General features: G+C 44.4%; 1 protein-coding gene across 1 annotated transcript in view; it reads left to right on the top strand.

Annotated features, from left to right (window-relative positions):
• The window catches only part of MAN2B2 (mannosidase alpha class 2B member 2), a 371,121-nt gene extending 348,177 nt beyond the window's left edge, over positions 1 to 22,944 (top strand). Inside the window, exons 16-19 of the mRNA XM_078678503.1 lie at positions 1,540 to 1,686; positions 12,234 to 12,346; positions 18,283 to 18,400; positions 22,166 to 22,944. Of these exons, the coding sequence (XP_078534629.1) occupies positions 1,540 to 1,686; positions 12,234 to 12,346; positions 18,283 to 18,400; positions 22,166 to 22,260 (473 nt within the window). The 3' untranslated portion in view covers positions 22,261 to 22,944. The remainder of the gene's footprint in view (positions 1 to 1,539; positions 1,687 to 12,233; positions 12,347 to 18,282; positions 18,401 to 22,165) is intronic.
• The last annotated feature ends 2,577 nt before the right edge of the window (positions 22,945 to 25,521 follow it).

Here is a 25,521-nt window from a genome sequence, read left to right on the forward strand (position 1 = left end):
TCTGCTATTGTGGCCAGATCAGGTTCTGCACTACAGCCCTCAAACTCAGTGGCTGTACATATTGAGGTTGAACAGTGCAAGATAGAGTTCTTTTGCTTCTCAGATAAGGTCACTGACTTTATCTTGAAAACAAGAGGACTGGTATACGTCCATCTACTGGAGGCCACGGGGCTAGGTTTGTTCAGTAGGGCGAGTCGTAAGGCATCAACACCTTTAAAGCTCACCTTTCCAGCATACTGCAATTCACGTTGTGCCTTGCTCAGCAGGGCCTTGCGGTGGCTACATTTAAGAGCTAGTTAACAGCCTTCTCTGCTTTCATGTATCTTTTTGATTAATCTTCTCTGTTTAGATCACCGCTAGTTGCTTGTTTTCTGGAAGGTTTGTGTTAACTGTTCTCTCCCACTCCTTTTATTGTTCCTGAGTGTGATTTGAACCTTGTGTTGACCTGCTTGCTTATGCTCTGTTGCCTGGTTTTACTCCAAACTATAGAAACTGTTGGTGGCAGGTACTTCTGCTTGCATGATTGCAGAAATTAAGACGCTATCACTTTGTACACTCATCGCCCTTCTTTTTTACCAAGATATGTTGGTTCTTCTTACCTGCCCACTCTTCCTACCCAAAGTGCTTTCTGCATTCTATATGGCCCAGACTATCACTCTTTAATTTTTCTTCTCTCATGCACGTTGAAACGAAGGACGAAGTAAATATGACATGGCTTGATCCCAGGCATAAAGTATCGCAATACATCGACTACACATAACAAGACTGTGTTAATGACCAGCTCTTTCTCGACTTCTCTGGAGCTAACCAAAGGGCAAAGCAGTGAACAAACTCTAATACGTCCTAACCAAGGAAGATCCTCAAGATGAAACTCTTATTCCACAAGGGCAATGGCTGCCTCCACGGTTCTTTCCAGAGGTGCCCGTGCAATTTGTGTGGTCATCCTTGCATACTTTAACGACACATTACTACCGAACGTCTCAGGAATACAGTCATGGGTACTTTGCACAAGCACTCTTTCAATGCTAACTGGCACTACTCAGTCCCACCTGCCTGGGAAGTACTGCTTTGGTCCTCATTCATAAGGCGAGTAATCTGCTGGAAGATGTATCCAACATTTCTGATGGATATGTGATCTTCGTGGAGATTCCTTAGCACCCTCCTTCCTCCTCGATGAGCTTGTTCTCTAATTCATTAAATCCCACGGTATTCAATCATGTTATGTGCTGCACTTGTAACTTTTGTGGCTCCATCGTTCCTCTCTGCATGCCCTGTGGGGCATGGAATGAATATCAGGAACAGACGCCAGCGCGCCAGTTGGTGCATAAATACCCAGTGACGCCGTGCATGGAGGCAGAGTTGTCCCTGGCAGGCTGAAAAGTCGATGCTGGAGAAACCTCTTTAATGGTTTATTAAACTATAATCATTAGCTGAAAACCTCTGTACAGTGCAATTAACACTCATTAGATTGTGATCTTACATTGAATTATATGCTCTATCGTGTTTGCATGAATTTATTTTTGATTGTGGATTTGACAGTGAGCATAGGAAATCAGATGAGAAGGTCTCAAGAGGTTGCGGATGAGTTTGTAACTCTGCCACCCAACCTTCACCTCCAGATCCTGAGCATTCCTGGATGGAACTATAAATCTAACCATACAGAGCATATACAGAATATTCATAAAGGTAAGCTTTATTCTTAAATGTTTGTCAAGTACAGGATGCAATTATCATTGAAATGCAATTTGAAGACGTAAGACACCAAATTCAAAAAGAAAGTTTTTTTCGTACTATAAAGGTTTTAGTTTCTATTAGAATTTTCATTTTAAAAGCATCTGTCTTGTTGATATTTTGTTATTCATGCTATTCTCCATTTTGTCAATACCTTGAGTAAAAGACTTCAAACTCACAAAATGACCGATATCAAGTTTAAAACGGTTACCCTTTACTGCTGGTGGTTCACATGTGCTTCATAGTAAAGTTTGTGGCTTTAAATTGCCAAATGTAGTACAATTAATTTAGTTGCTGAAAACTCGTGATAGGTTCCCATTGGGAAGCTAAGAAGTGCTGCTATTTCTGCTAATTAAGTAAGAAGCACAGATACCTTTTATCTCCCTTGTGAGAACCTCAAAGATGAAAGACCTTCCCAGTTCCTGGCTGCAAAATGTTCCCTCCGTGAATCTACTCCAGCGTTGATGCGCAGATACTTTTGAGCACTTCTCTTTCAGGAACATTTCTTGACCTTCCTCACCAATAGATCTGTATGGGCAAAGTGTGCTGCAAGTGTAATTAGTTATTCAGAGTGAGCTGTCGTCAGGTGTTGAAACAGTAAAAAACATGAGACGATGAGAGGAAGTACACCGTGCCAATCCATCATAGTAGTAAATGTGTAAGGGAAAGGTTTTTCATGCTCTTCTCCACGTCACACTAGGTGACTTTTTTTTATAGGATCAGTGGCGACAGTATAATTCTTAGCAGCCATTGGCGTCTAAAATGGGGACCATATTGTGTCCAATAAGCTAATTGATAGGCCAATTAGTCTCGCTCTGTCAATGCTTTGTGTTGGCTGCTTTTGGCTTTGCCAATGCCAGATTTTTGCAAGTCTTCCGGCATTGGCAAAGCCAGTGGTGGGAGCTGGCGATTTTGAAAGTCAGTTTGTTTTACTTCAAGATCACTGCCACATTGCATAATGCAGTTTGGCATGATAGGACGGCCATCTTGAAAGTATACAACCTAATGTGTTCATACTTTCAAAATGGGCTTTGTGTTTGGTCATTAAATGTTGCATCATGCACCCTGGCAGCCATCTTGAAAGTATGGAAATGTTATTTTCTGTCCTTTCAAGATGACCACTAGTCCGTTATGCCAAGGTGGGCATTGCATCATTCAATGTCATGGCTATCTTGGAAGTATAAGAAGTACACTTTCAAGAGGGCACGTCATCACTGTTAGCCTTGCACAAGCCAGCGCATTGAAAAAGGATCCGGCATTGGCAAAGTGAACATCGGTAGCCAGGGTACAGTGGTTCTCTGAGAGAGGGGTGGTGGGGATTAGTGAACGAGTATGGCAAGAGGCACCAAAAAGTGCTGTGGACCTACAAAGGGCAGCCATAAATATGGTGCACAAGGGCAAAATGTTCTGCAATCTCCCCCAGTTTCGCCACTAATTCTGTGAAACAACATCAAGGCATGGCCAATCGTGCCATTTGGTGTGCTTTGGAGGATCCAAGAATCTCCTGCCAGTAACAGGCGCAGGAAAGTGCTGCAGGGCGAAACCCTGTGCAACTCCAAGCCCACTATTCGAGCAATAGCGCGTTTGAGGAGTCAATCCCTAGTTCCTCCTCGGTACTTAGAGGAGAGAGGTTTGTAGAAGCTAGAAAAAGAGCTTCAGCATGCTCTAAGTGTACAAGCAGCAGAGGATAGAGCAGGATATGCACTCACATGGAGTGTATGCAGTGCTTTCTTGCACAAGCACCTGAAGCTGTCTGTAGTGAGAGTGCTATAGTGAGCAAGAGTTCCAAGCCAGTCTCTGCTTTCTCTGCAAACAACGTTCATTGTACAAGAGGGTGCCTTATTTTACATTTTGAAGTCAGCAGTAAAGGTGTACGAAGTTGGAAAGCCTGTTAACTTTTTTTTTTTTTAAATAAAAAAAACATCTGGTAGATAGTGAAGATACGCAGTTACCCATAGATTTATAAAGATAAAATGAGGGTCAGTGTTGGTGCACCTTTGTGGCAGTGGGGACACTGTTTGTGCAACAAATGACTGGTGCCACAAAGAAGCTGTCCCCCATATCGTCTGCTCTTAGCCACCACCCCCACCACACACACACACAAGTGGCTCACCCACCTGCACAAACACGTTTTAGGGATCTGTTCTCCCAGCCTCTCATTGGCACCTTTCAAGTCAGGCAAAAATGTACTGTTATACCATAACAATGTATCTACAATTAATTTGCAATTAAAAATTGACACGTCCCTAATCAGTAGAAAGTTGCTGCTTTTAAGTGTAGATAATTATCATAATCTGAGTATGAATTGGAGATTAGTAAAGTAAACCTTAATTCTTTTAACCCATTGTCCAAGAGAGCTAAAGCGATAGCCAAGAATATATTTTTCTCACTCCCCGTTCATTATCACTGTGAAAGCAAAATCATTACAGTGTAGAGCGTAGCCATACATTATCATGCTCTTTGTATGTACACCCTAACTAGTCTTATGCGTGGTATTGTACTTATAGCTTGGCAGCTGTCTGTAAGACTCCTTACAGAGAGATGGCTTTTAGGTCAGCCCTTTCAGGCATTGGTTGCTTTGCATGGCCCCCTTCAGACATTGTATTGACACAATCGCATCCTGATTGACAGTGAAATATTATCTCTGGCTATTAGATGTGTTATTTGTTCCCTAGGTAGTTATTCCATTGCAGTGCATGAGGTAGAATTTTCTCAGGAACCGCGGCAGCCACAATAAAAAAAATATATATTTTATTTTAATGAAATGTACAACATGATTTGCTGTGATTGGTCCTTTTACCTTTGGAAAGTATGCATGCATTCTCCATGATGAATAACAAACTATTCATGTAACGCTCACAGGTCCAGAGCAAATGGGTATGTCCCTCTGAGAGGGGCTTTATATTCTTAATTTTCAAAACATGAAAAGTGCTTCGCAACTAAACAACTGTGGAGAGAAATGTGTATAGTTCTTTTAAATACCAGAATTAAATTCGAAGATGATTAGTATTTTCTGGTTAAATGTGCATAAAATTACGCAAATTCCGAAGTTGAATGCATACTCAATTTATGGGTGCAGTGACCTACTCATAACCATTGATGGCTTTTGCTTCATCTTTTGTCCTTGCTTGTGTGGAAACATGAGTTCAGGACAAGGGCTGATGTAGCCTCTTGGAGAGCAGTGGTTCTTAACCTGTGTTCCAGGGACCCCTGGGGGTCCGCGATGCATAGTCGGGGGATCCGAGCCTGCTTAAAAAATTTAAAATATTAACAGATTATTAAAGCATTTATAAATAAAGATGCTAAATGTAAAATTGAAAATTAAAAAATTTCTATTAATGTGTAGGAATTTGAAATTAGAGATTAAAAATGTAGTTCGTATACTGAGATAGATTCGTGGGAGCAGTGCAAGTGCATACAACAGACTGTAGTATGGGCAATGAACGGCCTCAGTTGAATTTAGAAAAGCTTCAACCTTTCCATTAAAATTAAACTTTTACTTTTTAGGTCTCGCCTGAGCCAGCGCTTGCGTTGCTCTGGCGAGACATTTAGTAGCTGCTTAGAAAAGTGCTTCTTTGCTGGCCACCAGCTTGCTGTCACTCGCACGTGACGTGCACAGCTGCCATCGTGCACAGCTGCCATTTGGCTCTTTCATCGCGTGTGTAAAGTCTTCCCTTCTATCACCCCCTCCTGGTCAGTTTCCTGCCTTTGTATGGCGCGCACTAACTTATAGCCGTTTCACTTTCATTATTTGCACTCCCTCCTTGTCTTTGTCATCTTCCTGCATTTGTTTGCAAACTATGTTTAAGCTTGAGCCAAGGCTGAATTTTTTAATCACGGGCAGGAGTTCCATTTGGAACCTTATGTGTTAATGCAGGGTTGTCAGCAACATTAAAGCTGTGATTTATGAAACATCTCAACATAGTTTATTTTGAGATGCTTTTAGTATTACTGTTTTGTAACTTAAGGAACATTAAGGAAATGTTACTGTGAAACTGGACAACGTTCACAGTGTTTTTTTCTGATCGCAGCGGTTGCTTCATGTCTGTTGCACCATTCAGGGAGTCCTTTCGTTGGCGCTTTCATGAGGACATGATGAGGAAGCTGGAAACTTTTGTCACATTCTCTTTAAAAGCACAGCATGTTGGCGACTGGTTAGTCGATTACACCTATGTAGCGCTTTAGATCTCAAAGCGCTATGGTGGGTGCAGCAATTATAACTCATGAAATATGGGGTGCAACTCACAAGGAGGGGGCAGGTTTGAGTGCACATTCGCTGCAATTGAGCTCCTAAGATGATGGGCTGTGTGTATCCATTATCAGCACTCAGTCTTCGCTAAGTGACAGCAGTCTTCGCTAAGTGATCTTGTTTTGTTGTTGTGTCAATGCGCCCGTTTGACTTACAACGTGCTTTCTCTTTCCCCAAACTCGATGTTTGTGTTCCTTTATTTTGAGATGCACAACCACACACACAACCACACACACACAACCACATACACACAACCACATTCACAACCACACACAACCACATGCACAACCACACAACCACAACCACATACACACAACCACATACACAACAGCACCAGCACACACTCAACCACACACACAACCCAACACACACCCAACCACACGCACAATCACCCGCACAAGCACACCTACAACCACACACACAAACAACCACACACACAACCAACCACACACACAACCACGCACACAACCACCTATACAACCACACACCACACACACACAACCACACACAACCACACACACAACCACACACACAACCCCACACACAAACCCCACACACAACCCCACACACCCACACAACCCCACACACAACCACACACACAACCACACACACAACCACACAACCACACACACAACCACACACCCAACCCAACACACACAACCACACACTCAATCACAACTGCGCACACAACCGCAACCACACACACAACCACACACACAACCACACACACAACCACACACACAACCACAGCAACACACGCACACACAACCATACACAACCACACACACAACCTCACACACAACCACACACACAACCCAACACACAACCACAGACACAACCACACACACACAACCACAACCGCACACACAACCGCACACACAACCACACAACCGCACACACTCAACCACACGCACAACCACAACCACATGCACAAGCACCTGCACCCACACGCACAATCACTCACACACCACAAACACACAACCACACACACACACAACCACACCCACACAACCACACCCACACACACACAACCACACACACACAACCACATACACCCACATTCACACACCCACATACACACACACACACAACCACACACACAACCACACACACAACCACACACACACAACCACAACCATACACAACCACAACCACACACCCACACACAACCACACTCACAACCACACACACAACCACACACACAACCACACACACAACCACACACACAACCACACATACACACAACCACACACACACAACCACACACAGCACACAAACACAACCACACACAGCACACAAACACAACCACACACACAACCACACAACCACACACAACCACACACACAACCACAGACACACCACACACACACCACACACACACACACCACACACACAAACACAACCACACACACAACCACACAACCACACACAACCACACACACAATCACACACACAACCACAGACACACCACACACACACCACACACACACACCACACACACACACACACAACCACACACACAACCACACACCCACATACAACCATACACACACACACAACCACACACACACACACACACACACAACCACATACACACAACCACAACCATACACAACCACACACCCACACACAACCACAACCACACTCACAACCACATACACACAACCACAACCACATACACACAACCACATACACACAACCACACCAGCACACACTCAACCACACACCCAACCCAACACACACAACCACACGCACAAGCACCCGCACAAGCACACACACAACCACACACACACACACGACCACACACACAAACAACCACACACACAACCAACCACACACACACAACCACCTATACAACCACACACCACACACAACCACAAACACAGCAACGCACACAACCACACAAAACCCCACACAAAACTCTAAACACTACCCCACACACACAACCCCACACACACAACCCCACACACAACCACACACACAACCACACACTCAACCACACACACAACCACACACACAACCACACACACAACCACACACCCACACACACACAACCACACACACAACCACACACAACCACACACACAACCACACACCCACACACACACAACCACACACACAACCACAAACACAGCAACACACACACACAACCATACAGAACCACACACACAACCTCACACACAACCTCACACACAACCTCACACACAACCACACACACAACCACACACACAACCCAACACACAACCATACACACAACCACACACACACACACAACAACCGCACACACAACCGCACACACAACCACACACAGCCACACACACACACAGCCACACACAGCCACACACACTCAACCACACGCACAACCACATGCACAAGCACCTGCACCCACACGCACAACCACACACACACCACACACACACAACCACACACACAACCAAATGCACACACATTCACACACCCACATGCAACCACACACACAACCACACACACAACCGCACACACACAACCACACAACCACACTCACAACCACACTCACAACCACACACACAACCACACACAACCACAACCACACACACAACCACACACACAACCACACACAACACACAAACACAACCACACACACAACCACACACACAACCACACACACACAGCTACACACACAGCCACACACACACAACCAAACACACACAACCACATGCACAATCACACACACACCACACACACAACCACACACACACAACCACACACACACACAACCACACACACACACAACCACATACACACACATTCACACACCCACATACAACCACACACACACACAACCACACACACAACCACACACACAACCGCACACACACAACCACACACACACAACCACACACAACCACACACCCACACACAACCACACTCACAACCACGCTCACAACCACACACATAACCTCACACAACCACACACATAACCTCACACAACCACACACAACCACACACAACCACACACACACAACCACACACAACCACACACACACAACCACACACACACAAACACACAACCACACACAACACACAAACACAACCACACACACAACCACACACACAACCACACACAACCACACACAACCACACACACACAGCTACACACACAGCCACACACACAACCAAACACACACAACCACACACACACACACACAACCACACACACAACCACACACACACACAACCACACACACACACAACCACACACAACACACACACAGCCACACACACACAACCACGCACACAACCACACACAACCACATACAACAACCGCACACACAGACACACAGCTACACACACAGCTACACACATAGCCACACACACACAACCACACACACACACATCACACACAACCACACACACACAACCACACACAACCATACACACACAACCACACATCCACACAGGCACCCGCACACACACAACCACACACAGCTACACACACAACCACACACACCCACACACACAACCACACACACAACCACACACACACAGCTACACACACAGCCACACACACAACCAAACACACACAACCACACACACACACACAACCACACACACACAACCACACACACACACAACCACACACACACACAACCACACACAACACACACACAGCCACACACACACAACCACGCACACAACCACACACACAACCACATACAACAACCGCACACACAGACACACAGCTACACACACAGCTACACACATAGCCACACACACACAACCACACACACACACATCACACACAACCACACACACACAACCACACACAACCATACACACACAACCACACATCCACACAGGCACCCGCACACACACAACCACACACAGCTACACACACAACCACACACACCCACACACACAACCACACACACAACCACACCCAAGCAAACATCCACACACACACACAACCACAGCCGCACCCACAGCCACACACAACCACATACACACAAACACACACACAATCACACACACAACCACACACACAACCCAACACACACCCACAGACACAACCATACACAAAATCACACACACACAACAACCTCAACCGCACACACAACGGCACACACAACCGGCACACACAACCGGCACACACAACCGGCACACACATCCGCACACACAACCGCACACACAACCGCACACACAACCGCACACACAACCGCACACACATCCACACACATCCACACATCCACACACATCCACACACAACCACACACACAACCACACACACAACCACACACACAACCACACACACACAACCACACACACAACCAAACACACAACCACACACACATTCACACACCCACACACAACCACACACACATTCACACACCCACACACAACCACACACACACACAACCACAAACACACACACAAACACACAGCCACACACAAACACACACACAAACACACATACAGCCACACACACATACAAACACACACACATACAACCACACACACATACAACCACACACACATACAACCACACACACATACAACCACACACACATACAACCACACACACATACAACTACACACATACAACCACACACACACAACCACACACACACACACAACCACACACACACACAACCACACACACAACCACACCACACACACAACCACACACAACACACAAACACACACACAACCACACACAACCACACACACACAACCACACACACAACCACACACACACAACCACACACAGCTACACACACAACCACACACACACACAACCACACACACAACCATACAAACAATCCTACACACTCAACCACACCCAACCACACTCATCCACACATCCACACATGCACAAGCACACACACATAACCACACCCCCACACAATGACACACCCACACAACCACACACAACCACACAGTTACACACACACAACCACACACACACAACCACACCTACAACCACACCCAACCACACATCCACACACACCCCACACCCACACACAACCACACCCACACCCACACACAACCACAGCCACACTCACACAACCACACACACACACACAACCACACACACACACACAACCACACACACAACCACACACACACACACACACACACACACAACCACACACACACAACCACACACACACAACCACACACACACAACCAGACACACACACAACACACACAACCACACACACGACCACACCAAGCATTGGCATAGCCAATAGGTCTCGTGTTTGGGACCTTATAAGTGTTTAGCCACGCTACAGTTGATGTGGTTGCACCAAGGATATTGTGCTGCATAACTAAATACTTAGAAGGTCCCAAAAGCTAGACCTATTGGCTATGTCAATGCTTGTTTATATTTGTTTGTGAATTAAATTAAGTATTTCATATTTGTCTTTTTGTTTGATAAATGCTTGTTTCTGGTTTTTGTGTATTTTTTCCAGCTAAAATCATTGTAAATCTTAGGCCGGGGTTCCCAACTTCTAGTAATGACTCAGTAAGGGTTCCCGGATTCCAAAAATGATTCAGTGGGGGTCCTTGGGTTCCAGTAATGATTAAGTTGGGGTCCTCTGAAATTGAAAGGTTAATAACCACTGTTTTAGAGTATTAACCTGTCAAAACACGTCATTGTGTTAGCTTGTCCTTATTTCTATTACATACCTCTACTCAAAAGGAATGATTGAGCTAATGTAGAATTGATTGGATTGTCAATTTTGACCAAGCATGTTAAATTATGAGGATGGAATGATTAATGAGTAAATGAATATTTGTGCAGCCATGTGTGTGCAGAGATGGGATTCTTCCTGAAACAGAAAACACTGAGCATCCTCGGAGAGTAGCTATTAAAATTGCAACCTAAAAATAAATTTGTGGTGCCTGTGTTGTGAATCTAAACTCAAAGTGTTCATTTGTGTCAATACTGAATAATTGTACCATCAAGCTGTAAACATATTGCACAGTGTATGCGATACTCGAGCCAAAATGTACCTTTTTGTAATCCAACCACAAAAGGTGGTTAAGATGTGAACAGTGAATAGCATTATCCAGTAGGTTCTTTGTGGGAACCTACTGGATAATCATTGTTGGTAAGAATATAATGTTTCTATTATACGACTGTAGTGCTCACGGAGGTAGAACTATTCACTTTTACTAGCATTAATCACCTAAACACTTGCTTTTTACCAAAAATTAAAACATTTAATATATATCAACAAAGATATTTTATTTCATTTATCATTCTCAGATAAATTAAATCGTGCAGCTGCAGACTTTGATCGTGTTCTCCTGAGGATCAGACATTTATATGAAAAGGGAGAGGATCCTGTTCTGTCTCAGCCGGTTACAGTAAATTTGAAGGTAAACTTAAGTATGTATGTAGAATTGTTTAGCATGAATTTAGCCAAGAATTTAGCTGAGCGATATACAGTTAACGAGTGATAAGAGGGATAGCTTGTTTGTGGATTGTTACCGTATTGTTATGTTGTTGTCTTTAAGGAGTAGCGTCATCAACTCTTTCCTAAACCAGAGCAGCAGGGGGTGGTGCCGATGGATATGCATACATATCTAGGGTGCATAGATAGAAAAGAACTAGTCCCTTGTTTTTTTTCTTTTTTGCAATTTGCAGTCTCCAGTCTGATGGGGGCCTGATGTTAGAAATGGGATCCCTGGCTGGCCAGGGCTTGCGCCAAAGTCAGTCAGAGACCACCACTCCCAAGTCAGGGCAAGGGAGTTACACACCAAGATAACCCCTGCTCACCCTCTAGGTAACTTGGCGCGAGCAGCAAGGCTAAACTTGGAGGCGATGTGAGTTAAGTATTTGCGCACGCACCCCAGCAACAACACCCAAGGCCCACCACAAAGGAAACTCCACACAAGGTTATATATAAAAATAGCCTTTGTATTACACCAAAACACATTAGATAAAAAACACACACTTTACAATGTGCCAACAGGCACGGGCAGAATTTACAGGGGATATGTACACGACAGGGCCACCAGTGCCACTGTCAGGAATCAGCACTTTTAGAACTTAGCACTTGGTAGAATTAGTACTTAGAACATATAATCATAATTACTGCAGCACAAAATAGAACATAAAGCACACAACCAGTAATCACTGGTAACAGGTAAGTACCACCTACGCAACCCTAACCACCTTAGGAACAGGTCACGCAGGGAACCAGGACCTCACTAGCACCACCTGTACTAGGAGAAAAACAACCACCTAAGTATCACAGTACCTGTAGGGGTATACGCACATTACACATGATGCATCACAACACATTCAGAGGTGTAGGGAAGGAAAACACATGATGCAGAACCTACATTCAGCGGTGGGAGAACAAGGCACATGACGCATAAAAACACATTCAGAGGTGCAGCACAGGAGAGCACATGATGCATAAACAACCCATTCAGAGGTGTAACAAAGAACACAATTGCGCAAAAACACATTAGCCACAACCTGTGGCAGTCCCTAGGCCAACTGGCCTCTCTAGGGCTAGGACGCCCTGTGTCCCAATGTCAGGGGCCTACACGTAGTAGCTGCCCATGAAGTGCTGGGCAGCTGTGAAGGCACTGTTGGGCCAACGCTGGAGCCTCGCAGGCTCTGGCCAAAGCAAATGCCCCTGAGCCTCTCATGGCTCTGAATAACAAATGTGCCCCCCTTGAGCCTCGGGGGCTCGGTAACAAGCTGTGGGGCAAGTGGGAGCCTCGCGGGCTCTAAACAACCACAATGGCTCTCCTGAGCCTCTCTGGGCTTGTGACTACGGCTGTGCGTGCTGAGCCTCCTGGGCTCTGAATAACGAAGAACTGCCCCCTCGAGCCTCGACCGGCTCTTGAAGGAATATGCCACTACGAGCCTCTCGGGGCTCGACAAACAACTGTGGTGTCGTTGGAGTCCTTCTTGGACTCTTGGAACAGGGATGCCCCCGGAGCCTCGTGGCTCAGTAAAGGAATGCCCCTGAAGCCCTCGTGGCTTCACAAAGCAATGGGCACGAGATCGCGCTGCTAGGGGGGGGCGGACACCGACAATGTGTCCCGGCACCCCTCCCTTCTCCTCTGCTGCCCCACTCACCGGAGATAGGGGGGCGGCGTCTCCGTCGGGCTGCTTCACTTTCGGGCGGCGACTCACTCTCACCGGCTGTGGGGCTTCCCCTCCATTCTGGGAGCCTCGCGCCGGACTCCTCTCTCTCCCCGGGGCTCTCCCTTCCCTCGGGAGCCCCCAGGCAGGATACGGCTGGCTTCCAGAGGAGGCGGGGTGGGCTCCCAGCCTCTTCCTGTCGTCCCACAGTCCCGCCCTCGGCCTGCCTGACTTCCGGGTCGCGGCTGCGGCCAATCGCAGCGCGGCCCTGGCGTAGGGAGGCGGGACAGCGCCTCCTAGTCGCTCTCTGGGCCGGCGGTGGTGAATTCAACACGGGGCAATGCCGGGTGGGCACCGGCTTCAAATAACTAAATAAAAACGGGGCAAATAAGTGGCAAGGTCCGCGGTAGTACGAAATGCAGGGTGGGCACGTGCCTGGATCATAAAAGCGCTCTCAAGCGCTATAACAGAGGCTAAATAAAGCGCTACAAAGCGACTTCATGACCTCCCTTAACCTGAAGAATGCCTACTTTCACATCCAGATCCACCCTGCTCACCCTTGGTTCATGCTAGGACTCTAGCTTTACCAATTCAAAGGGATTCACTTTGGGGTCACCACCACCCTCAGAGTTTTCATCAAATGCCTTTTAGTGGTATCCACACAACCCTGCGCGGCCGCTTACACGTCTTCCCTTACCTAGACGCCTAGCTGATCAAAAGCACAATCCAAAGCAGTGCTTGCCTCATACCCAAACCACCATAGATCTTCTGTACAGTCTCTAGGTTTCACCATCACTGCCACAAAATCCCACCTCTTCCTCCTTCAGAATCAGCGTTTTATAAGGGCGTTCCTCAACTCTGTGGTAAGTCCCAAGTCCAGCAAGGGTTCAAGCCTTTCAAGCATTGCTCTCTCTTTTTCAGCAACATTAACCAGTAACTGTTCAGACAATCATGTCCCTCCTTGGCATGATGGCCTCTTGCATTGCCATCATCCCTCATGCCAGGCTACACATGCGTCTGTTGTTTGAGTGCCCCCTCCTACACATTGGCCACAAGCAGAGGGTCACTGGCAGGATCTAAAGTTGATCTTTTGCCGTACTCATGTTGGAGGGCCGTCCCTTCCTCGAACCAGTTACACAGGTGACCATTACAACCTATGCATCCCGCTCTCGGTGGGGAGAGCACTTGCACAATCTCATTGTTCAGGGTCTGTGGACTCCCCGTCGACAATGTCTCCACATCAATCACCTTGAGCTGCTAGCCATCCAACGGGCACTCAAAGCCTTCCTATGTCACATTTGCAACCAGATGGACCTCATTACCATCGACAACGTGACTGTCATGTATTATCTCAAGAAACAAGCCCGTACAGACTCACCCCATTTGTCAGTGATCGCTCAGAGCATTTGGGGGTGGACCATCCACCACAGAGGCCATCTACATGCGGAATACCTTCCAGATGTGGACAACTGCTCTGTAGAACGCAGCATTACGTCCACAAGTGGGAACTCCACCCGCTAGTCCTGCTCCCATATGTCTGTCATTTGTGGTTTCCAGACAAAGATCTCTTCTCCACCACTGAAAACACAAAATTTCTCCTTCAGGTGCCCACACCCGCAGTCCAGGAGCAATGCTGTAGGGATAAACTGGTCAGGGATAGTTGCCTATACTTTTCCTACTCTCCCATTCCTTCCATGCAGAGACTTTCGACAAACATCCCTGACCGTCATGCTGGTGCTCCCACATGCGCAGCCCTGGTTTACCACCTTCCCTGACCTATCCGTTGTCATGCACAAAAGACTGCCCAGCTGGCTGAAACTTCTCACTCAGAACCATGGCACAATCCTGCACTCGAACCCCAGTCAGCTCAATATTGCGATTTGGCTCCTGAGGCTCTAGGGTTTGGTTACCTCAGTTTCCCTCAGGAGTGCTTGGCCATCCTCAAGAAGGCACACAGGCACACTATTTGAGCCTGCTACGCTGCCCAATGGAAGAGGTTTGTGCACTTCTGCCTTCCAAGAGACATTGATCTTCTAGCTACAGCCGTCAGGACGTTATCTGTTATTTGCTTCATTTATAAGCCTCAGGTCTCGCCTATGCTTCCATTAGCCTTCACTTGACTGCGGTGGTCTTATACCTCCCTGTTCAGGATCCTCATTATTATGGCCTTCATGGAGGCACTTAAGCGGGGTTTCCCTCCTAGAGTGCCACCGTCTCTGTGTAAAAAGGTCAGGCTACCAACCAGAATAAAAGATCCTTAAGTATTGCCCGGCGGTGTCGCCTCTTAAACCCACAAGATATTAACCAATGAAGAGGCAGGCGCTGGAGACTGGAAGGCAGGAAACAAGGGTTTTATTCTCTCCGGAGGAGAACACATCAGTTCGGACAGCAAGTATCGTCACGAGGTGCTCTAACCGCATCTCTGAGGCCTGGCCTCTTATACACATGTTTATGATCTTTATTGCAGTTTACACATTCTTGCAATGCTTTGAAGTATGAGAGGACATCCTCGGAATCTTCCCTTCAGGCCCGTTCCCACACATATTTACAGTTGAAGTCCACACCCCGGTCACAACAGGTGATGATTATCGCGCAGCTGGACATTCCGCCGATTCACGGAATGTGTGGGGTTGATCGGATCTCATAGGGTGGGGGCTTTGATCAACTCGAGGGTCCTTTAATGGGGGAAGCTTCCTACTGTACGGGGGGGCAATAAACAGTATCCGCAGGGCCAGGTGGCGGCCTGGGAACGAGGAAGACAAACGGGCATGCAGGAAAGGGGGTTTGTATCAAAGGGCCTGGGACCATGAAAGGAATGAAGGGAGCTGGGAACAGGATGGGGTTCCGAGGCAGAGCTGCGCTGAAGAGGGGTTTACGACTCAAGACATGTGAGAGCGGGGGGTTGTCAGCGCGTGGGGGGGGTGCCTGCGAGGTTGAGGGAGAGAGAGAGACGCGCTGGCTATCAGCGAGGGGCAGGGAGGCCATGGTGCTCAAAATGGCTGCCGCTTACGTGCACAAATGGGTTCAAGAAGAGCAAGATGGCGCCGATAATGTTGACGTTTGCAGCCTAACTTTTAACATCTGGTGTGGAACCTTATTATAGTCCTTTCAAGACTGATGGACCCTCTATTTGAGCCACTATCCCCTTTTCATTTATAATTTGTTTCCTGGAAGCCAATTTTTTTCTAGTAGCCATCATTTCCCTCAGACATGTCAGCGAGCTTCAGACACTAACCTTAGAAGAGCCTTTCTTCTTAGTTCAAGGGATAGGGTGGTCCTTTTAACAAACCCAATGTCCTCCCTAAAGTTGTCTCTTCCTTCCAACTTAGCCAGTCTATAGAGCTTCCAGTGTACCTCCCTTCCTCTGAATCAGGCACAGAAAGGGCTCTCCGTAACCTCAATGTCAAAAGAGCTCTCATGTACTATGTTGACAGGACTAAGCCATTTTGAACAACAACAGCTTTGTGTTTCCTTCTCCAAGCCACGTAAAAGCCATGCTCCCACCAAAGCCAGTATAGCACGGTGGTTGGTTAAATGTATCCAAACCTATTACAGCAAGGCCAACAGTATTTGCCAGTTCCTCCCAGGCAAGAACGTGACCTCTATGGGCTTTTTAGGTAATATCCCCATAGCTAACTTCCGCAAAGCAGCTACATGGTCCACTTCACACACTTTCACGAAACACTACTGTGTGGACATCCTAGCATGCCAGCAAGCCAACGTTGGCCAAGTTGTACTTCGTGCTCTTTTCCAGTCCTCTGCTAGATCACCCAGCTAGCTATCACTTAGGAGAGAACTGCTTTACAGTCTATGCACCCATTGTGTATCTACAGCTACCCATTCCATGAAAGGAAAATGTTACTTACCCTGTGTTTTGTGGCAAGGGGTGCTGTAGAATTACATGCACACACCATTCCTTCCTCACCCTCTGTGCGGAAAAACAATCTAACAATGAGTCGATGCCTATACGCAGATCCATTAATATGAGGAGTCACAATACCTTGTGACTCGAAAAACACTAGATGGCAGGAGTATGCACAGCATGCGAATCTACAGCACTTCATACCACAAACAGATGTACGAGGTAAATTATATATATATATATATATTACAATCTCTGATGATCTAAACAAATCTGATATTAACATTTCATTTAAAGTTGCACTATAATATTTATTTATCTACATTTTCACTTTTCTGTCTGTACAAGTCTTTACTTAAAGGCCTGGGAACGGTCCTGTCGGTGGAGGAACGCTCTCTCACAGGAACATGGGACATTAACGAGGTAAAAAGATGGAAATGGAAAACAGCGCAAAACTTTAAAGAAGGTAAGGACAGTTCTAAACAAATTCGTTTTTTAGTGCTTTGTGTAGGTAATTATGACTTGGAGGCACATGGATGGAGGTGGTAAAAGGTCAATTAGAATTGTTCTGAAGAGGCTTGAACCCTCATCCAAAATTGTTGTAGAAGTTGATTAGAGATAAAAACTGAGAAATCTCAATATAAAGTACTGGTGCATTCAGCCCCTGATCCTCACCTAGTAGTCGTTGCTAAAGGTTGTACCAAAGCATAAATAGATCTGCATGAGGTAGCCCTTTGCAACATTTTCCCATGCACACCCAACCGCGCTGCCTGCATGCATGCTTGACCCTTATGTTCCACCCTTGCCAACTAAGACTGGCTTAATTTCTGAGGCAGTGTCTTATCCTGTCACTAACAGTTGTACAGTGAATACCTTTGAGCAAGGTTTTTACTGGTGGACTGGAAATTATATATCAGTTTTTTCTTTGAAACAAAGCCAGGAAACCCTGACTGCTGCAACAGAACACGTAAATTACCAGGTTGCAACGAAAGCTAGGGGTGCACATGGGCTTCAGCTCTGATGAGGAAGGCTTGAGCAGCTGGATGCCTTTACCATGAACTAGAACCCTAGGCAAAGATATCCTTCTATCTGAAGGAGCTAGCCTACTTAGAAGATGGTCAGTTTATCATTTAACATCTGCTGAAGAGTCATGCATGTCATTGGCTACTCCCTCATGTTAGACAAATCATTTCTGCAGAACAGTCATAAGTTTTTCTCTTTTTCACAAAGACACTTCTCAACCATATTTACATAATTTAAATTGTACTTTTTTTCGCTGCAGGCACCTATTGATTATTTCTGGTACAGCTAAATCATTATATTGGTAAAACACCTATGCTTACAAGGTTCCACAATCAACATAAAATGCTAAATTTGAAGGACTAGAACCAAAGACAATATATATCCTGGAGAGACAAGAAGATGGCTGAGCTTTCGCTACCCCTGTTTGCTGGCCAAAATGCCCCATCTTTCTGTTTTTAGCACATTGCTTTTACAGAAGCTTATATGACATCCTCCTGTTCTACCTTAATAAACACATCAGATGCAAGAGCATAACACACATCTACCACTGTTTACTGTTTCCAAATTATTCTTTTTTACATAAAAAAATACCATTATTATTATATGTATTTTAAGCTACTGACTACAACAATAGCACATCTATCAATAAGCGTTGAGCTTCCAAGAACAAATATTTTCTGGGTATTATATGTGTAGCGTTACAAGGTTTATATTTCAAACATTTTATCAGACCTTTTCAGCATCGTTATTGGAAAAGATTCCTACTTAATAAATAATACCCTTCATAGCTGATGAATCTCTATTAACATTGATTTCTAGTTTTATGTTTTTTTGTTTTAGATTACATTACTTTTATTTTAAAATTGCCCATATAAATGTAAAGGAAAAAAAGAGAAAAATTATAAGAAAAAAAGAAAGCAAAGGAAAATATAATTCAATACAGCATTTTAAATTCCTAAAAATATTATTTCAGCTCTTTTCCCATCATGGATCACCATGGCCGAGACTTCGCAAAGCCTTAATTCTATTGCAAAGAAACAAGAGCTAACTATACCTGGCAATTTTATGAGGCTTTTGTTATTAATTTGTAGACATAACTATAACTGCTTTTTAAGTGAACTTCAAAGGTTTTTCTAAACATATGTTCATCTGTTAGCACCAAATCTAACCATAACTTCACTTTCACTGCAGTATTGTCAGTGGCAGTCGGCACTCTTGCTGTTCTCATGGTATAGACACACTTTTGTCAATAGTAAACGCATTTTTTAATTTTCCATAAAATTCTGACCCCATGGACCGATCGGGGCACAATTTGACAATCAATTGACATAGTGAGCTGAAGCTGCGCTTTTATTATTTACTGCTCATGGCCAGTAGCCCCCTATTATGTCCTTCAAAGGCTCATTTATTTATTTTTCCCTGTTTGGTGGAGCCCCAATTTGACATGGGGCACTTCGAACTTGTTATAAAACTGTTGTGGCGGAGGAGGAGGGGCTGTGGCGAGGGCAGCAGCCCCGCATGAAATGTAAAAAAAAAACTGTAGGTCTCCTGGGTTATTAAATGCATTTTGAATTTTTTTTTTATTAAGGGACAGTTATTATTTAGAATCATTGCTATGTATATAGATGAAAGTACGTTGAATTATAATTATTGATAAATTAATGTTAATTTATTGACAAAGGCAATAAGGCAGCATTATATGTGTTGATTTGCTGACCCTTTGACAAAGGCAAAAAGTTTACTTTTTATATTATGGTGGTCCAACCCTCTGACATAGGCAATAGGGCTGCCTTACTCTGACCCTTTGCAAAGCCAGTTGTTCTGCCTCACTAAAAAAGACACCCATTCTATTGTTACGTGACAGTCTACTTAAAATAACACTCTTTACATTGTTACAAGACAGTCTGCTTTGTGCAGTCGCAGCATGAGGGAGTGCCCGCAGGGGTGGTGCGGTTGGTTGGGTGGGTGAGTGCAGAGCCTGGCCATATGCCCGCCATGCACAGTGATGGGCATCGTGCATTACGTTAAAAAAACATAGAAATTCACTGAAAAAACAAAGGTTAAAGTGACGTGATTAGATAATTGGAATAATATCTTATTTTACATTTGAAAAAAGAAACTTAGAAACTCACTCAAAAACCAAAGGTTAAAGGGACATTATAGATTAGGTGATAATGTCAGTCAAAACATCCAATTTTAAACGAACACAACCACTAAAATTCACTAGTAATAGTTATCCCAAGTAACTGCAATTTGTGCCCTAAAGTAACTATAACTTGCGCCGTTGTCATGCATTGCTAATTACCTCACATATTACATCACTTATTACATGGTCCACGACATCATTGATCACATCACTGCAGCATCTGAAATTGATAAGAGCACTGTGCATGGCCCCACGAGTGTTGCCCAGGGAGAGACAAGCACCCCGGCTCCTGGACGTTTCTGAAGCCTGCGATTGGGTTAAGGTGAAAGCATGGCTGTAGGCCAATGTGAGACTTGTAGCTCGGCAGTTTACTGTCCAAAGGGCTTAAAAACATTCAAAGCCAGATCAAGACTTTGATGTGCATCGCTAGTACGAGCAGCACCGGAGATCACTTCCTAGAATCTGCTAGGGATACAGAGTATGACATGGGTATAGGGTAAAAGAGGGCCGCCAAGTGGGAAGCACAGCCCTGACAAGCACAAGAGTGCTAGTCTTGAGAGACTGTGTTTTTTTAGTGTGCTTTATTTAGCATGTGTAATAAATACTGCTTTTTGCATTAAAGATTAGTATTGGATTGGGCAACCATCTTATTGGGTTCACTGGAGGATATCTTGAGTCATGAGCCCTCGCATATCTTGCACCTACCGCCCCTTGAGTAGCCTTGGAATATATCTATCTATCTATCTATTTCCCCGGACCATCAGGAAAAAAAGGCCAGTGGTCTTATTTTCCCATTGGCCCTCTGAAAGGGGTTCAGCGGATAAGCATCCATCAATAAATCAGCTGTGTAGAGAGATAATATTGAAGGTTAAACTTGTTGGAACCCCAATAGAAATTCATTAGTAGTGTTTTGCAAATCATTTATATGAAATGCGGCATTGCCGATGGGTGCACTTGCAAATAGCCCCTAATTTCAGGGAAGTGGACCAGTCTACAGATGGATGAATAGATCCAATTTGTCATCACTGCCTTTCGTCTTACAGCCATTGTCTCTTTTTACAGGTTGGTTGAAGAACCCCAAGCATATATCCGAAGACTATTCAGTGACACTGTACCCAAAGGAAATAAGAACGTTTTTCATACATTTCCAGAAATAAATTACCAATGTGGATTTTCACCAATTTACTACTTGATGGTGATAAAAACCTGCTGACATGTTGCGCTGCTATATTCTTGCTTTTGGATTATTTTCTACACAGACTTTCACATGTTCTTATCATCCCTAGACTCATCTGTTTCATTTTCACTTGGCTTACCCTATGCATTCACCTATACTTTGCATCATGTGTTGTCCACACCTGTCCACACTCTCACTATCAAATCAGATTCATTTCATGGGAAGAATCAAACTCACCCAAACCTTATTGTTAATAGTGTGTAGATGCAACGTTAAAAAGCAGTGTGCTGCTTTGTTAATGCTATCAAGAGCACCATCTGCACGTCCGTGCCAGTTTTTAATGGAGAACCGTGTTTTTTTCAAAAAAGTCTACAGGATGTGTTAAGGAGTACATTTGAAAAGTCTGTTGAAGTAATCAATGAGTTGAAGATCTGTTACTCAGGACAGACTTGTATTATATGTAAACATTGTATATGAAAATGATTCATATTTGCACACACATTTTTTATGAATATTCCTAAGAAAATCCAATCCAGTCCTGCATTTTACCTACAAATGTACTACTGATTAATGAGAATGAGAAACAGTTCAGGTTGCTATCATGGAGCCATTGTTTAGTGTGCTCCTTGTGCTTTTGCAATAAAGTTTAAATTGTGGTATTTGTCTTCAGTTTCTCAATTGTTTTGTTTTTAGGATCACAAATCTGCAGTCAAGGAGCACCATATTATTGTCTAACCATAATAGGAAATCAGACTTCGCAACCGCGATATTTTAAATCTGTGGCATAATGGCCACACACTAACACCTCACAAGGAACCCTAAATCTCCAAGGATGGCCTTAAAGCCTTAGATCAGCAACTTTATAGAAATCTGTCTAGGAGATATGGTACCCACACTGAGGACAAAAGAAATCCTGTCTGAACCTGAACTCAATGGCATATACCACACCCAAAAGAGGGACCTTCAGAGAGTGAGTCTAAACCTAAACTAAGCGAGCTTAATATCAGAGTCAACAGCCAGCACCAGTTTAGTCTTAAAAAGGAGTCTTATCAACAAGTCATCCCTTAACTACTCACTTCACACCTTTAACATATTTTACATAAGGCTGCTTCATCTTACTCAAGGAAAAATAGTTTGTTGGCATCTTCACCCAAAACCAGAGGAAAATGGTGATGGGGAAATGTCAGTATTGTACTCGGATAAGATGACTTTAAAAGATAACTAAGATAGTGAATATGCATTTTCCTGATGTATTGTTTTGAACTCTATAGAACAGCACTTTCTTCCTAAATGAAATCCACATATTAGCATACAAACTATGGCCCAGTAAATCTTGTTAACCGGGCAACGTCACTGTGTTGGTGAATATAGCACAGAAATTACCAGGACCTAGTATGACACATGTAGAAGTCAACCTAGCTGTGAACCTCCAACTGTGGCTAGACCATTGATTGGTTTCATAATGTTTCGAGAGGACTCAGGAGGCAAATCCCCGAAAGCACCAAGCGTGACCACATGGCACGGGTGCAGCAGGTGACCACGCGAATCAGAAGAGCAGTGGAGCAGACACAGGCAGCCAGTGCGCGCAGAAGCATGACCCTTGCCTAAGCCCCAGCAATTCAGGGACGAATTTACACTGGAAGAATTCAAATCAAATAAAAGTAAACTTTATTCTACCAAAGGTCATAAAAGCGCAGGTACAATAGAAAGACTTGGATTAAAAATGTCATCTAGTACAAAATCATAGACAATACCCAATTGTCCAATAACAATTCGGAGATAAAATATCCAAGTCAGGTGGACTCAATCCTGTCAAAAACAATGACAAATAGCCCTTAAAATGCATATCTCTTACTGATGAGAAACACTGATTTTATAAGATTCAAAACTGCAGAACAGATTTCAGTTGATCCCAAAGACTGCATTAAAATTAAACCATCCTTATGTCACCTCACATTGGCCTTGCATAGCAAACTCTCCGAATTACAGTATCTTGAGACAATGGGAAAAACAGAAATAAATGAGTGGTGCTTGGGATCGAAAAGTTGTCACACACACAAAGAGATATATCCTGCTGCCACGTCCACATGAATTGAAAAGCAAATTTAAAGTGCAAGTGCAAAGTCTAAACAAAGTCAACCGGTGACCATCTGTAGGGGAAACGCACCACTGCAAGTAAGGGTCTAAACCCCAGGTTGTTGAAACTGTGGTATAATTTATAATTGACTGAGCAGCGACTAAACTTGTATTCATACAATGCTCTAAAAACAGTTCTTTAACATGTAGTTTGTGATTGGGGCCAATTGTTTGGGGGTAATTTATATACATCAAGGAGGCCTAATCTATCAAAGGTGGCCTTCAAATACCGAGGCCATTGTATCTGGTCAACCCCATCTACTGTCCTGCATTCTGAAATGCAAGATCTAATCAAACCAGTCTCTGGGGATAGCCATATTTTGTCCCACAATAATAAAGGGACTAATCCAATATGATCTTCCAGGTAAACCATCCCAAAGCTCCTCATTTCATATTAAGGTAGCTGTGCCCCCTGGGACTCAAAGTAGTCTACTTAATAAAAATGTATTTTCGGCATGTTGTAAAATGTCTAATTTTATTATACTCCCAGGGGCCAGCACCATATACCCCGCTGAGACGCATTCGCTCCTGTATAAATTCACCCTTTCTTGAATTGGTTTGTTTTGCAGCTTGTGGGCAAATCTAAAAATGGCTTAAATGTTCCAGTTAAAAGTCTGGCATCTAAGCGTTACTAGTGGTGTCCAGCTCAGTCACTGGTTAAACAAGATCCCTAGACAGATTTACACTGGAAGAATTCAAATTAACTTGCATTGCAAAGCCAGGCGCATCCCTCGTGCAACCAGTAAGAGAGCCATCTTGACATCATGCCTCTCGGAAAAAACACACTGAAGTCCGAGGCGGTAATTTTGAAGTCGGGCATCTCCGGAGAAAGCATTGAAGTGTATGAGGCAGCCAACTGGAAGTCAGGCACCCCATCAGAAACAACTGAAGAAGTCATCGTAGAGTCAAGTGGACCATCAGAAGGCAGTGAATATACCATCTAAGGAACAGGCAACAACATATTAGGCCAAGACCATGAAACCAAGAGTAGATTAAGTGCAACATGACAAAGACAAGAGACGGAAGAAATAATGTACCAAACAATATAAAGCAAAAGATCAGCATCATATCTCCAACTTCCAGACACGCCACCCTTCTCAGGAAA

This window comes from Lissotriton helveticus, chromosome 2_2 (assembly GCF_964261635.1).
Source record: "Lissotriton helveticus chromosome 2_2, aLisHel1.1, whole genome shotgun sequence".
Lineage (NCBI taxonomy): Eukaryota > Metazoa > Chordata > Amphibia > Caudata > Salamandridae > Lissotriton > Lissotriton helveticus.